We start from the raw sequence: 15,392 nt of genomic DNA, 5'->3' as shown, positions 1-15,392 counted from the left end.
TCAGTCTGAAAAGTACCCACTCAGAGTCCAATTAGGAAAATGGGGTTTGTGTATATGCAAGCGTTGCATTTGCATTTGATTAATCCCATGAATTATCTAACAGCCTCTAGAGAGATTTTCTTTTTCTTTTCGTTGCTTCAGGTCCTCTTTTCAATGTTGCATTTCGTTATTGTGAGGCCGAAAAAGTGGAAATCTCTAAGCGGGTGTAACTGCAAAATTATTAGCACCGCCTGTTTTCTAAAATCGGAGAAACAAAAAAAAAGAAGATTCAGTCATGTGGGCAAGCGGCTGAAAACGCACGGGCTGTGAATTTTGGTCCTCTCCCACTCATCTCTTTGATTCGGGAGGAGCCAACCGCTGCCCAAGTTTCTGGGCCGTTTTTCTCCTGGTGAGCTGGTGCCCCTGCGTGCTGCTACGGGAAAAATGCCACCATCAGCCCAAAGAGAATGTGCCTTCATGAAGCGGGCCCAGCGAGAGGGCAACCACCAACACACACCGGGAGCAGGACACCGCGCACCTGCCCACGGGCCCACGCGGGACCGCACGGGGCCTCACCGGGCACGTGGCGGGCCGGGCGCTGGCAGTGCGCAGGCGCGGGCGCAGGGTTCCGGACCGCGCATGCGCCGGCCCCGAGCTCCCCGCCCCCACCGGCTGCTGGCAGTGCCATCTGTTACCGACCTTGCCCGGGCTGTTCCCTCTGAATGATTTTCCCTGACTGAGACCTGCTCGCCCTGTCGGATGCAATCAGGTCAGCCCAGCACTCCGCCTACGCTGGACCTGCTGCCTGTCGCATTTTATGTGTGGCTATCCCCCCAGCTCCCAAGGAGCCATGGTGTCCCGAGACCACACTGCACCTGCCAGGAGGCCCCTTCTTCACGGGTCACTGGCTGCACTGGCAAGTGAGGCTGTGCACGGCGCCACCTGAGGCAGGCCCGAGAACGTGGCTGACTTCCTGCAGGACACAGGCGGAAATGTCTGTCCCCGGCTCTACCACGACCTCAGGTGCAGCCGGGCTGCTCAAGCGCAACAGGCAGGCAGATGCCCAACGAGATCCTCGCGCTCCGCAGGACCTGGGCGTGCCTGGAGGTGGGCCGCTGGCTCAGAGGCCACACTCCACCGGGCAGCAGAACCCGGGAACCAACACGGGTGTTTTCATCAAGCTTAGCTGAAACCTCCTAAAGTCTTCATTAAAAAAACAGAAACAGAAAACAACCCAACAACAACGACAAAACCCAAGTGCTTCCACGGCAGGCTCTCCATCACAGCATTCAGGCATTGCATAACATTAGCCCCAGCTCCCGTCTCCCAGCTTCTGTGGCGCTGACATCACCTCTCAGCTGTCAACAGCCTTCTCGCCATTATCCAGCCTGGGCCTCCCTTCACTGGCCTCCGACTTGAGCCCACACGAGGGAGAAGACAATGCAAGTCTCCACCTTCGCACGCAGGCTCCCTGGCCCCTGGGGAACACCAGGCTGGCCTCAGCTATCTCCTGCACGGTTCCTTCGCTCTGCATCTGTGCAGGGAGACGCACGTCACTGGGGGCCACTGTCATGATTTTGTTGCCATCAGGATTAGCTGGATTAGGGGCCGGTACATAAGGACCCCCTGGTGCCGTGAGGAAGTTTCATCACCGGGTCAGCGTGGTGTGAACTATATTCTGTCAACACCACCACTCCTTATAGCCACCAACCAAAAAAGGGTGGAGGGTGGAGGTGGGGGCGTGGCAGAGAAAAAGCCTCGAGTGCAAAATGTATAAACTCATCATAGCAATAAATTCCCGAATCAGGCACTTCAAAGTGTGTGAGAGCCATTCAAGACTATCGTTCTTTCAAACAAGCAACCCATGTGATTCTTTTTTTATCTATAAAGAATTTGGTGGGTCTGACAGTGGAGGTAGTTTTGTAAAAAGGCAGGCAAGTACAGCTACCCACAGGAAGAACAAAAAGCCCACAAAAAAGCTTCTGGCCCTTTTCTTTTTTTTTTCTTTCTTTTTTTTTTTTTTTTGAGACGGAGTTTCGCTCTTGTTACCCAGGCTGGAGTGCAATGGCACGATCTCGGCTCACCGCAACCTCCGCCTCCTGGGTTCAGGCAATTCTCCTTCCTCAGCCTCCTGAGTAGCTGGGATTACAGGCACACGCCACCATGTCCAGCTAATTTTTTGGTATTTTTAGTAGAGACGGGGTTTCACCATGTTGACCAGGATGGTCTCGATCTCTCAACCTCGTGATCCGCCCGCCTCGGCCTCCCAAAGTGCTGGGATTACAGGCTTGAGCCACCGCGCCCGGCCCCTTCTGGCCCTTTTCTAACAGCAGTAAGCAGTTTGGGAAGAGAGCTGCGCTGCTGAAACCTTGTGTTGTGTTCAAGGTCAACACCTCCAGGATGGTTAGCTCCTCCTCTTGTAAAGGAGCAATGCTAACCCATCCAGCAAGGGTATCACCCCATCCAACGTGAAATAAGACAGTGTGGGCAGGAGGGTCGTGAAGGTAATGGAGGATGGTGAGAAAAACAAAACAGACCTTCTAACTCCTTTTAAAAGTTCAATGACTGAAGTTTTTTCCTCCCAGGAAATCCTTTACCTACCTCCGTCCTGGCCCCACTCATCGGGACCCTGGGTGAAGTAAACACACAATTTCTAGAGAAAGTGACGGGATTTCTGCAAGTGTGTGTGTTTTATAGAGCAGTCCCTCTTGCACAGAACTGGGCTGTCCCATCAAAGCCGTATCTGTTATATTTCTGTCTTTCTCTCCTGTTTGGCGTATTCACCAACAAGAGAAAAGGAGGTGAGCTTTGGCGGCCCTGACCTGCAGCTGGAACACAATACTTTCGCACAGCCCTGCCGACCCCTGACATAAATTTTACACCGCAGCTGGCATTTACACACTCAGCATTACCATATGTATAGCTGCTCGGTGCTAATTATGCTAATCACCTGTCTAACTCGCTGCTGCGAAAAATGGTTGCATTTAGCAGTCCAGCGCCTCCCAATGCAGCTTACTGTGTGGCTGAAATGTACATTCAGACGGCCCTGAATGGCAAGATTTTTCCACGTTGCTGGCTACATTCAGGCCTCAGAAAAATTTATTCAAGTCAACTGGTTTCGGTCCGCAACAAAAAAGTTACGAGAAAAAAGTGAGTGTGTTCTTGCCCTAACATTCTGGATCTGCTTGCAAGCAAAATGATAAATCAATTGGTGTGGGAAACAAAAAGCGAGAGAGATTTCTTTTGGGAGCCATGTGAAACTGTAGCCTATTAAAAAAAAAAAAGGAAAAAAAAAAGGGTCATCCTATTCCCCAAATCTCTAGAAAGAGCACTTAATAGATATTTAGCCCTAATCCCAATTCTCTCAAATTGCAAGCTTTGTTTGCAATTAAGCAAGGTATTAAACGTGTGTAATTTTTTTTTTCGGGATCATGTGTAGACCAAAATGATGGTATCATATTTATCATTTTTTACTTAATACAACAATGTGTAAACCTCATGAGGAAAACACAGTAAGAAAAACAAAATAATTTCTTAGGCAGCTAGGAAAAATTCTTTTGTTATTTTCTCTTAGAAAGCCTCCATTTAAAAAGAGGTTGTGTGATGTTTGAGTCTATTTTGTGAAGGTTGCTGGTTTCCCACTAAAGGAGCAGAGGAAATCAGGGAGTGGGGGTGGGAATGTGGAAGAATTCACAAAAGGAAAAAAAAAACCAGTGGTGGGAGGAGAAAGAGGGAGTCAAGAAACTTACACTTCCTTCATCTCAAAATTCCTGTTTTTATCATCACCATTTCTTAGTTTTCTCAGATCAGTCTGTAGAACAAATTTCTTAATAAGGAGATTATTAGTGCAGGTATTTCAACAATTCCCCAAATTCAAACTGAAATCCTATTACTTCCTAACTCACAAAACATGTTCATACTAATTTTTAGAAATCCTGAACGTAGTCACTCTGAGGCTGCTACGTATGAGGTTATCTGGATGGACAGGTAATGTTTGGGCACTCCAATTTCCTGTCATTGCCGGAAATGACACGTTTTACCGGAGGGTGGCCCAAAGTGCCAGTGACTTTCTCACCTCCAAACAATCATCATTAGCAGACTCCTTAGTTCAGAAATGCAGAAAGCAGGAGAGAATCAGAATGTATCATGGGCCACATCCTCAGTGCTGCAGAACACCAGAAGGGCTTGTTGACCTATCCGCTTTCCACACTTGGAAGGTGCACCCACCCGCGGGCTTCCTCCCACGGAGGAAGTCACCCTGGAGGCTTGGGATCTCTCAGTCTTGCTTAGGCTCACCTTTCCATTTAGCCACCAGTAAATGAAAACTAGGATGCTCGACGCAGCTTCAAGATGCTGCTGTGACAAGAACCCTCTTCCCGTATCTCCGCACCCTGCATTCTGTCCCACAGTTTATAAACTTATCTGACCCAATGAAGCCACACTATCCAAGCCGCATCTTGATTTCTTTGGCATCCCAATTCAAGTTGCTATTCTCTGCCATTCCAATGTGTTTATCTGGGTTTGGTAGTTTCAAATCTTGACTGTGCAGCCAAAACCAGAAATGACACAACCACGACTATGCTCACTGCAGAGCGGAGGATTCACCCCCAGCCCGCGTCCTCTCAATAGCTCACTCTTCTTAAATAGGAGATGGACCACCCTGCCTCGTGGCACAGAGCGGTGTTTACATTGCAATACTTGACTGTGTAATACATCTGGCATTTTTGGGCAGGCTTCCTGAGCTAGGGGCCAGAAGCCCTTAAGCAATGATTTAAGGAGGAAAAAAAAAAAAAAAAATCATGCACATTGACTTAACAAAGCCCGTTTCCAGTTCCTTTTGCTTACTTTTGTACATGTTTCATTAATAACTGAAAACTATCTTGGTTGCTAAATTGGGTAAGTCTACTGCTTCTTTTCATTTATCCTAACAATAACAAATAAAGCTTGCACTGTGGTCTGGGGACTTGCTTGTCACTAGCCTCGCTCTCATGGCAGTGGCATTGTGGGACCCACACGCAGAGCGGACTATTTGGGTCAACTCACACCTGGGTTTCTGGATTAGAAATAAGGTCCTGCCCCCACATTATAAATCTCTCCGACAACAGACTTGCCATTCATTAGCAGGTATCTGACTGCCCACCAACAATACAGCTTCCCTAACACATGACAGCTGTTTCTCGAGCCATGCTGTGAACCCCAAGTGAAACAGTCATATTCCTTCCCGGAGGGACTAAGGACGGGGCGCATCTTCCTGTACACCAGACTCCTGAAATCCTCCACAGCAGCCCAGCAGTTTCTCAATGTCAGTATTCTGCGGTTATGGAAGGCATCAGATACTGCAGTGGAAAGGAAAAAAAGCACCCTAAATCCAGTTTAAGAGAAAAAAAATCCAGTAAGTATTATGGTAAGCACCCAAATTCAAAGATTAGAAGAGAAAGTAACAGAAGTGTTTATATTTTGATGACCCTGATTATATCTGTGTATTCAAGGAATGTTCCCACTGAGAGAATCCCACAGAGCTTCCTCCTCTTGCAGGCAGAAGTGCCCACACCAGCAAAGCCCTCTGCTCTCTGGATGTTAACCAAGACCTCTTGTGAGGATGGACCATATAAAGCTTCAGAGTCGGCCAAAATCTGGATAAAGAATTTCATCCCCTTCAATCTAGCCAAGCTCCATATGCTGCTGACTAGCTTTGGTGGGAGTCCTAAGCAAGGAAAACCTGAAGCGGGAGGCACCTGGGAGGGAAAGCCACTAGTCCCAGAAATGCTACGGAACCCAGTTCTTGCACTGTTCACGTGCCACAGTAAGCACAGGGGTCCAGAACTTATTTCCCACTCTCTCCGGTGGTGCAGTAGGGATTGAAGCAGCTTGTCAATGGATTCTAAAGTTGCCTCAGAAGCCCATTAAAAAAAAAGTCATGGTTCTGCAACAGGGGAATCACATCTTCTGCCAAGAGCCCATCAAAGAGTGTGGTCTTGGAACCAACCCTAACCAAAATAAGAATGCCAAGGGATGCAAATGGCAGCTCTGTATCTAGCATCTCCTGCAGCTGGCTTGAAATAATAAATGTTCTAATTCCCTTCTCTCAGTCTGTGATTAGCCAGACTTACTACCATTTCAGAGTTCACACTAGTAACTGCAGAGATCCACTTGGAAGGAAATGACATGGGCGGTTTAGGGGCGGGTGGGTGGGAGAAAGGACAGGAGGGAAGGGGAGGGGGGAGGAGGCAGCAGCAGTTCTGGGAGCCAGGGAGGGGCAAAGGAAATATTAATAGGATTAGAAGAGAACGACGCAGCTATGGTTATTACGGGGGGTGTCTGACACTGCTGGAATTCTCTCAACTTTTCTCCCCCAAATAGTGTCCAAAAAGTACCGGAAGTTCAAATACTACATTTCTGCAAAGTGGCTTCTATTAAATCTGGTCCCCTTTAAAGTTATTTCATAGTATTTCCATATTTGTTTTAAAAGCCAGAAAACCTTTTACAGTGAAACACATCCCGAGTAGAACTGAATAGTCATCAGGGGCTGAATCTGGGCAGACAGCTGGCATGGTCAGGAGGAGGCAGCCACCAGAGTGCCCCCTTTCTCTGCCGAATTGTGACTCTCCCCACCCCAGTAAAAGCAGGAGAGCAGGGCGGATGAGTTCCAGCTTGCCCCGAGTGGACAGAGCCCAGGGTCACAGGCAGGGCAGCTTTGAAGGAGAAACCCAAATGAAACGTAAACATGGCATTGTGGAAACCAGACAAATCTCCCAGGGCTTGTCCAGCCAGCATTAATCTCCGCATCAGCTGTGGCGCGTAATCTAAACACACGGATCAGGCTGTTCATACATCTGGAAGCTGTCATCTTCTGGAACCTCCGGGCAGTGTCCTATGCATCAGAAACACCCCATTACCTAACCCGTTCTCTCAACTTGTTGAAGGGTCAAGAATGGTAGACAGTAAAGAGATAGGGAGGATTTGCAGGGTCAACTGCCCTGTGTAGAAGGCACCTGAGGGCTATTTGTTATTTTTTTAAACAATCATTGGTAGCTTCTCATTTCCTATCGTTTTTCACCAAATATGAAAGAAATACCACAACTGCTTCCACCTAAATGTGCGTACTCAGTAGTGGAAACTAATACATACCTATCTAAACATATTCTTCCTTTTAAACCATGGATGGGGGTCCAAGGAGCTGCATTTTTCTTCCTGTCCCTGTGAAATGCCCCCAAAATGGCAGCCCCAGAGAACAGAAACCAGATGACCACTGTGGAAGGGCAGTGACAGCAGAGCCCCTTCTGCCCTTCCAGCTGGACTGCCTTGGTCTCTTGCTGTCCCTTGCTTCTGCTCCATAAGGTCTCCTGGAGGGACAAGTGGGAGTGGTTTGTGATAGAAACACATTTGGAAGAGAATGAGATCACCAAAGAGCTCACACACTAGACGGGCTCTTCTGAAGGAACTGTTATTTCAATATCAACAAAGGCAGTGGTATCTTCTGTTAAAGCTTTTCAGAAAGTCACTTTCATGCTACAAATCTTCAGGCTACTGGGGTTGAGGTACAACCAGTCTTTCAGCAAAATTAGATAACCCCCCATCTCAACAGGTACCCAAATATAAAGCATTTCTTTCTTCCATGGCCTCTTTCCTCTTTTGGCCCATCATGGTATTTTTCTTTGATATTTAATGTCATTCTAAGCAAAAGAATTAGTTATCTGGGTCAGCAAATACAGGAATGGGATGGGGGTGTTATTTTGAAGAAGACTAATACTCTTGCATCTATGCAATGCATCGCAGCCACAACTCCGTCATAACAAACACCTTCATTCTGCACAGCATGGGTCTTCCAATCAAAATCTTTTTATCATCGAAACCAGTGGGTCTCAACTGGGATGATTTTCACCCTCTCCCTTAGAGACATCTGGCAATGACTGGAAACATTTTGGATGTCACATCTGGGAGGATGCTACTGGCATCTAGTGGGTAGAGGCCAGGATGCTGTTACACAGCCTATAGTGTGCAGAGCAGCTACCGACAGCAGATGATCCCGCCCCAGTGTCCACAGTACTGAGGTTGAGGGACCGTGCTCCAAACTGAAGGAGTGGTTATCTCCTACAACTAATCGTCTGAGTTCAAGAACACCGAAAGTGTAACACTGGCAAGGTACAAACTCGAAAGCACTTAGACATATCAAGCACAAATTTTAACGTATTTTAAAAAACAATTCCTTCTATTTTTCTTTAAAAGAGTCAAACTCACAACTTGCCTTCTCCTCCCTCGACACTGGCCTGCAGCAATATTAACATCCAAACACCAAGGCAATATGGATTCATTTCAAGTCAGTTGCCCTCTGCAGAAAAGGAGGCCAGGAGCTGAGCAAGCTTTCAGAAAAAAACAGAAAGCTCAAAGAGATAAATGAATGTTCTATCACTGAAAAAGCTTGACAAGAAACTTGTGTCTGAGGGAGGGCTGGAGTCGGGGGTTGATATGAAGGGAAGTAGATACTGAGGGAGATGGGCTAAAACTGCTCAACAATAAGGAAATACCAACAAAGAAATAGGTAAGATTAAAATAACAGCAGTCTGTCTCCAGAAGGGCGAGATCTGGGTGAAGCATTCATGGATCTGGGAGGACACGAGAGGCCAACATGTGAGCATACTCATGAGACAGGGATGGCTAGCAGGAAGCACTGGCAGCCCCCAGCCAAGCAGGGAGACTTCTGTGAAATGGCCCTGAGGGACCGGCCCATCTTCCAGGCTCCCACGCAATCTCGAAGACCCCACAAAGGCTGCCCTCCAGGGGGGCCACATGCCTGTTCTCGGAGCCTTTGCCCATGCTGTTCCTTCTGCCTGGAATGCCTCTGCCCTTCCTCCTCCAGCCCCTGTGCCTGGCTCAGGCCTCCTACCTTGAGGCCAGCCCGGAAGATGTCCCCAATTTCCTGCCATCTTGGCACTGCTGTCCTTCATGTTAAACACCCACACACTGGTCTATGCCTGCTGGATGTTTGTATACATTTCCCCTGAGGGCAGAGACTGTGGCTTTTTGCCGTCTCTCTGGAGAGCTTTCTGCAATGGTGGTGCAGAATAGGCACTGAGAACATGTGCAGAATGAATGCTTCTATTTTTCTTTTTTTTTTGAGATGGAGTCTCGCTCTATTGCCTGGGCTGGAGTACGGTGGTGCACTCTCAGCTCACTGCAACCTCTGCCTCCCAGGTTCAAGTGATTCTCCCAGGTTCAGGCGATTCTCCTACCTCATCCTCCTGAGTAGCTGGGATTACAGGCTCGTGCCACCACGCCTGGCTAATTTTTGTATTTTTAGTAGAGATGGGGTTTCACCATGTTGGTCAGGCTGGTCTCAAACTCCTGAACTCGCGATCTGCCCAACTTGGCCTCCCAAAGTGCTGGGATTACAGGCATGAGTCACCAGGCCCAGCCACGCTTCTGTTTTTCAATGACAATTAGTTTCTCCCCTACCTTGCTGCCATGGTCATGGGCTTCTGCAATAGCAGATGTCCACTGTATCAGTAGACATATTCTGTATCAAACCTCATGACTCCAGACACGTGAAATTGACTTGATAATTTTGATTTGCTAACAGTATAACCCTAAAACTCAAGCTGGCATCATAATACATAACTGACAGTTTCTTAAAAGGCAATCATTATATGAACAATGTAACAACAGAATACAATAATTCTTATCACCAATGCCTACTAACACACACACACACACACACACACACACACACACACACACACTCTTCCTTATCTAGCATATATTGGTCTGTACATTGTGGCTCATGTATTCCAACTCTTTATAAAGCCACATTTCCCCAGCATGTTAAACAAAGCATGAAAGTCAATTAGAAGATACAGCCTATCCAGTGGATCCCTTTAATTTGCTAGCTGTAGTAAAAAGATAATATTAACGTGACTTTGGCAGACAGGAAGATATGCAGAATAAGAAAATGTGCTACACACACACACACACACACACACACACACACGCTCCTGTGATTTCAAATTGCAGGAGAAACAGCTTCTTACAAACTATCCCTCAGCATCCCTCATCCCTTAAAATCTCACACTTGGCTCTCTTCTGCTGTTTTCTAACTAGGAAAATACGCTACCTCCATCTATTTCGTTTATTTGTGTAGCAAGCACTCAGTTCATGTAAAAATTCATGCCCAAAACCTTCAGAAAAACCCACCAAGAAAGTACCATCCTACAGACTTCTTTGCTGATAGAGATGAGGAATTTATCTATGAGACTGACACATAAGATGAACTTAAATTTGGAGCTGTTACTCACTTCAATTCATGGATGTCTATTGACGTCTAGAACAGCAGGAAATTCTTACTCCTGAATGCAGATGCTCACACGACTTACTACTGATATGAACACTCAGCTCACTGCATCACAAACATGATCTCTACACAGCTACTTCTGCTTTGAAATGAAATTAAATTTATACAACAGTTTGGTCACCTCCCTAGCTGGATTTATCTGAACTTATGAAACTGTTGGTTCTTCTCTAGGGGAAGAATTTAGCACTGAATAAATGAATAAATAAAAGATAAAAGACAAGGTGACAGGAGAACAAATGACTTATGTCATCAGCAGGCAAAGTAAATAGGGAGACACGCAGTGAACTCGTATTTCCTGTCTGTAAAGTGGGACAATCCTCATCATACATAAAGACAGTACGTCCACTACCACGTTATACAAATAAAGATAATAATTAATAGCTATTTTATTGAGTTATAATGCATATGATAATATATAATAAATGCCTGCTGCATGGTAGTTGCTCAACAAGTGATAGTATTTGTACTGAGTAAATAACATTTGGCCCAAGAACCAGTGAGCCATGTTGAAACTGCCAAAAGTAAGCAAACAGCCTTCCCCTCACAGGTGTCCCCATCCAGTCCATTGAAAAAGAAAACTCTACTCCCTCTCACTACACAACTGGCAGGAAGCACATTGCTTCTCCTTCCAGGACTGGAAATGGGTCGTGTTATGCAGAAACCAACTTATTTCCAGAAATATGCAATGCTAAGAAAATAAATCACATTCTCTCTCCTTCGACGTGCTTAAAGGTCTACTAAAAACTCGCTCGGAACACCACAAAATCATGTTTTGTCATCCTCAATGGATGGCAACAAATACGGGTTGGGCCAAGTGGTGGAGAGTGAACACATGGATGAGTCGGCCTTCCCCTGTGCTCATGCCCTGTTCTGTCCTAGAATCTACGGCAGTGCCCCTACAGTCTAGCCAATCACACCACTTCCAAACCCCTCGGCGGCTGCCCCTGCTGGAACTGTGCCCTCTGCCTAAGATGCCCTCCTTCCCCCACTCTTTCAGTTGTCTCCCCTTCCCCCTCTCCCCCCAGCCTGCCTCACCACCTTCAGGGAAACTTTTCATCTGTAACTTTCACAGCCCATTTCAACTTGGAACCCAAATGTGGTCCAAATGCGTCGAATTCTAATAGTTTTAAGTGCATGAAATTGTGCAGTGTCAAACACACCTGAGTCTCTTACAGTGCGTAACACACTGCTAGCGACATCACAGGCGCTCAGGAAACTTGTTGCTACGAGCATAATAGCTGCTCGATAAAACCCCTCTTTTATCTACCAATGATACCGAATCGCTGAACTGAGGCAAATTACTCCATGGATTCAATTCAAAGAACACTTTTGTATTAATTACCAATCTACTTAAGGCAGGAATATTTTGTCTTAATTACGTGGACTATTTATTGTCACTTCTCAACCGAATGCTCCAACTTCACAAACAAGGAGAGATTAAGGAAATATTCTCCAGGGTTCATCTTCAACAGCATCCTGATCACTGAAGCGATGATGCCCGTAACTCTTCAGCATCCCGAGAAACGCTCCAGGTATTTCAGTTTGAAATATCTACATAGTCACCTCAACCCTCCCCTACCTCCCTAGAGATGCCCAAGGTGGTGTTTAGGGTTAAAATGTTTCTAAATAGCTGCATTTGGAACTTGCCAAGAAGATAATTAAGAAACAACCAGCGGAGAGAAACAAATTTAAACCGGTGTCACCAAAATAATGTAAAAATACTTGTCTTCGAAAAAATATGTATCTATTTTAAATCTGCAACTGCCTTGTGAAGGTCTCAAGAACCCCAAAACTGAGGAACGCAGATAAAAGACTGGCAGAACCCCTCTGAGAGGTCCCTTCAACCCCGCGTTCTTAAAACATTTCTTTTCTTTGCCTGCAAAATGCAGCCTTTCCCCAGAATAATTCCCTGTAAAAAGCCCCCACCCGCGAGGAAACATTAATCTACTTTGCAAACATGCGTTCCAGTCTGTGCCTTACTATTTTTTTTTCCACTCCTTCCACCCCTGCCCCGCTTTTTTTGTACCTTGAGACAAATGTTTTTTTCCCCAAGAGTTGAAAGCTGTCCAAAAACAGGACCACACACGCCGCCGCCTCCGCAGGCCTGCGCTGCGCCCGCCCCTGGCCCTCCCCAGCGCACCGGCCGCGGCCGCCGGGGGCGCGCACACTCCCGCCAGCCGGAGGGGTGGCCTCTGGCTCCCCCCGACTCCTTTCTCTTTGGACGCGGTGGGTGGGGGTGGGGGAGAGAAGGAAGCCGGGCCGGGGAGCCAGGCAGGGAGAGGCCAGCCGCAGGGCGCGTCTCGGGGTGCGGCCGAGGCGGGCGGCGGCGGCGACGGAGAGCCCCGGGGCCCCCGGCGCGCGGAGTGGTCCGTCCCGGAGGGGCCCCGCGCCCCCGGCCCGCCCCCGCCGCGCTCTCCCACCACACCTCCGCCGCGCAGCGCCCAGAGTAGATTACAGCGCGGCCTTTGTCGGGAGGGCCTGGCTCCCGGCCAGGCGCCCAAACAATAAACAATCCCGCGGGTGCGGGCAGGGGGCTTCGCCGGCCGCGGCCGGGCTCTCGGGGTGCGCTGGCGAATCTCTATCCGCCGCGAGCGGGGACCGGGCCGGGGGCGCGGGCGCCGCGGCGGGCGCTCTTACCTTCCACCCACAGCTCCTCCACGTTGGTCTCGAGGTTCGCCGCCTTTAATCCCACCGCGAAGGCCCCAAAGATCAGGAGGCCCACAACCAAGAACTTGCCGCAGTTTTTCTGAATGTAGCAACCCAGTTTAAATAAGAGTCTCTGAAACTTCGCTCTCAGCCACAGCGGCGCTTTCCGGCCAGTAGCCTTCCCCTGGGGACGAAGCAGAAGGGAGGAGTGAGCGCCGGGAAGTCGCGGCCCGCGCACCCAGGCAGGGTGAGCCCCCAACAGCCTGGGGGTGCGCGCTGCCGCGGCCCAGGGACTCACCCTCGAGGCTGCAGCCCCAGCGGACCCGGACGTCGTGGGGGGCTCGGTCAGAAGTCAGAGCCGGGCCGCAGCGTGGGAGCTGCACCTCGGGGACATCAGGGCGCCCCCACCCGCCGGATCCCCGAGTACGATTTGCTGGGGCTGCAATGCAAGAGAAGAGGAAGCCCGGGTAGAGAGGAGAGAGACCACTGGACACAGGCAACGTTCACCCCAGACCTGAGAAGGGAGGGGCCGCGTAATCCCAGCGGCGGAGCCCAAAGTTGAGGAGCCCGCAAAACGGGTCCCCCTGTCCCTGAAGTCCTGCTCCGTCCATCACCCTCGGGGATGGGCGCTAGGGGCGAGCGCGCTTTGGGAACAACACATTGCGGGTTCCCCCAACTGGACCCCCGCCTAGAGTGCTCGTAAGTGGGGATCCACGTGGTGAGCGCGGCCGCGGGCGTTCACTCCGGCGAATTTCCATAGCGTTGGGAGACGCTGTGTGAGCTGAATTAGGAAATGGGGCAGCCATCTGCAACTTACGACAATGTTTGTGATCGGAAGAGGGCAGCCACAAGGATCTTTCCCTCCTCTCCCTTCCTTTCTGGTTAAACGTAAAAAACAGCCGAGTACACAGGGAAAGGGCCCAGGCCGGCGCAGGCTGCTCCCCGGCGCGGCGTTTCCCCGGTGCTGCCCGCGGCCCCGGCGGGCCCCCGTCTGGGTGCTCGCCTTCCCCGGATTCCACACATTTCAGCGAGCCTCGTAAACACAATGAACCCGGCCGCTCCGCAGACCCGCACCGCGAATTTAAGGTGGCAATTTGTTTACAACCTTCCCTCCCCCGACCAGGCCCTGAGGAGAGGCAGCTCTAAACCTGGGAAACAGGGGAGATGTCTTTTTCCGAGAATAATTTTTTAAGGGAGCAGAGATTTCATGCTTAACAAAAGCAAAACCGGCTGCCAAAAAAGGAAACCACCTTTATTTCGGCTCCCTCCCCCCTTCCTCTCTCCGCCTCTCCACTCCGCCTCCCCCTGCAAGATGTTAAGAAATGTGGCAGCATTACCGGGGCTTAGGCTGCAAATAGGGGCCGGGGCGCAGGAGGAGGGAGTTCCAGGGCAGGGGGCACGGGGCCGCGGGCAGTGCCGCGGCCGCCCGGGAGGTGGCCCGCGGTGGACGGCTTTCCAGTGCTCCGGAAAAGGCACGCCGGAGAGGGCGTGTGTGTACACACACACACACACACACACACGCACGCACGCACACCTCCACCCCCTGCGGACCTCAGACAGCCCTTTCCTCCCAGGACCAGAGGGAGGGTTTGAATTTTTCAATCCCCACTTGTCTGTTGCTTTTCCTGGAGGAGTGTGTGTGTGTGTGTGTGTGTGTGTGTGTGTGTGTGTAGCGGGGGCGATCCCAAAGAGAGGAGGGAAGAGAAAGTGGGAGGAGAGGAGAGAGTCTGAAATGCACCTTGGAAATCTGCTCCAGAGCGAAGGCGGCGTCGCAGTAGCTGGGCCGGTGCAGATAATCCCGGTCCGGCGCGGCGGCGCGGCGCAGTCCCCCGGTCCGTCTGCGCCTCCCGCCTCCCGCCGGCCGGCCGGGGGCACCGATACAGCCGCCGCCGCGGTCCTGGGGCTCGGCGGCGTTACCAGCCGAGGCCATGTTGCCGCCGCCGCCGCCGCCGCCGCCGCCGCGGGGACGGAGGCTTCCCAGGCGGCCCGGCGCGCTGCTGCCGCCGCTGCGGGCTCCTGGCGCGCCTGGGCGCTCGGCTCGCGAGGACGCTGCTGGCCGCAGGCTGCTCGGGCTCGGACTCCGGTTGACAGACCAGCCGCTGCTGCTGCTCACACGGCGGGCGCTGCTGCCGTTGCGGCCGCGGCCGCTGCCGGGGAGTCAGACCCTGCGCCTTCCATTGCCACATTGCGCGGGGGTCCCGAGGTCTCTGCGGCCGCCGCTGCCCACATCCAGTTCGCGGGAGGGCGAGAGCCGGCGCGCCGCGCGAGCCTGTCCTTCGGGCGCTTCCGCGGCGCTCCTTGCGGTCCCCAACTCCCCCTACCCGCCCCTCGCCCCGCGCCGCGACCCCTTCACTGCAGAAAGAGCCAGCGAATCCCCGCCGCTCCCGCCGGCCGCGCTGGCTCCCTCGGCGACTCCCGGGTC

General features: G+C 50.6%; 1 protein-coding gene across 1 annotated transcript in view; it reads right to left on the bottom strand.

Annotated features, from left to right (window-relative positions):
* The window catches only part of PTCH1 (patched 1), a 62,082-nt gene extending 47,179 nt beyond the window's left edge, over positions 1–14,903 (bottom strand). The window contains exons 1-2 of the mRNA XM_010348764.3: positions 14,709–14,903; positions 12,962–13,154 (exon numbers count right to left, since the gene is read on the bottom strand). Of these exons, the coding sequence (XP_010347066.2) occupies positions 12,962–13,154; positions 14,709–14,900 (385 nt within the window). The 5' untranslated portion in view covers positions 14,901–14,903. The remainder of the gene's footprint in view (positions 1–12,961; positions 13,155–14,708) is intronic.
* Between the last annotated feature and the right edge of the window lie 489 nt (positions 14,904–15,392).

This window comes from Saimiri boliviensis, chromosome 2, assembly GCF_048565385.1.
Source record: "Saimiri boliviensis isolate mSaiBol1 chromosome 2, mSaiBol1.pri, whole genome shotgun sequence".
Classification (NCBI taxonomy): Eukaryota; Metazoa; Chordata; class Mammalia; order Primates; family Cebidae; genus Saimiri; species Saimiri boliviensis.
Note: the sequence above shows the minus strand (reverse complement) of the source record. Positions and strands in the feature narration are given on the sequence as shown.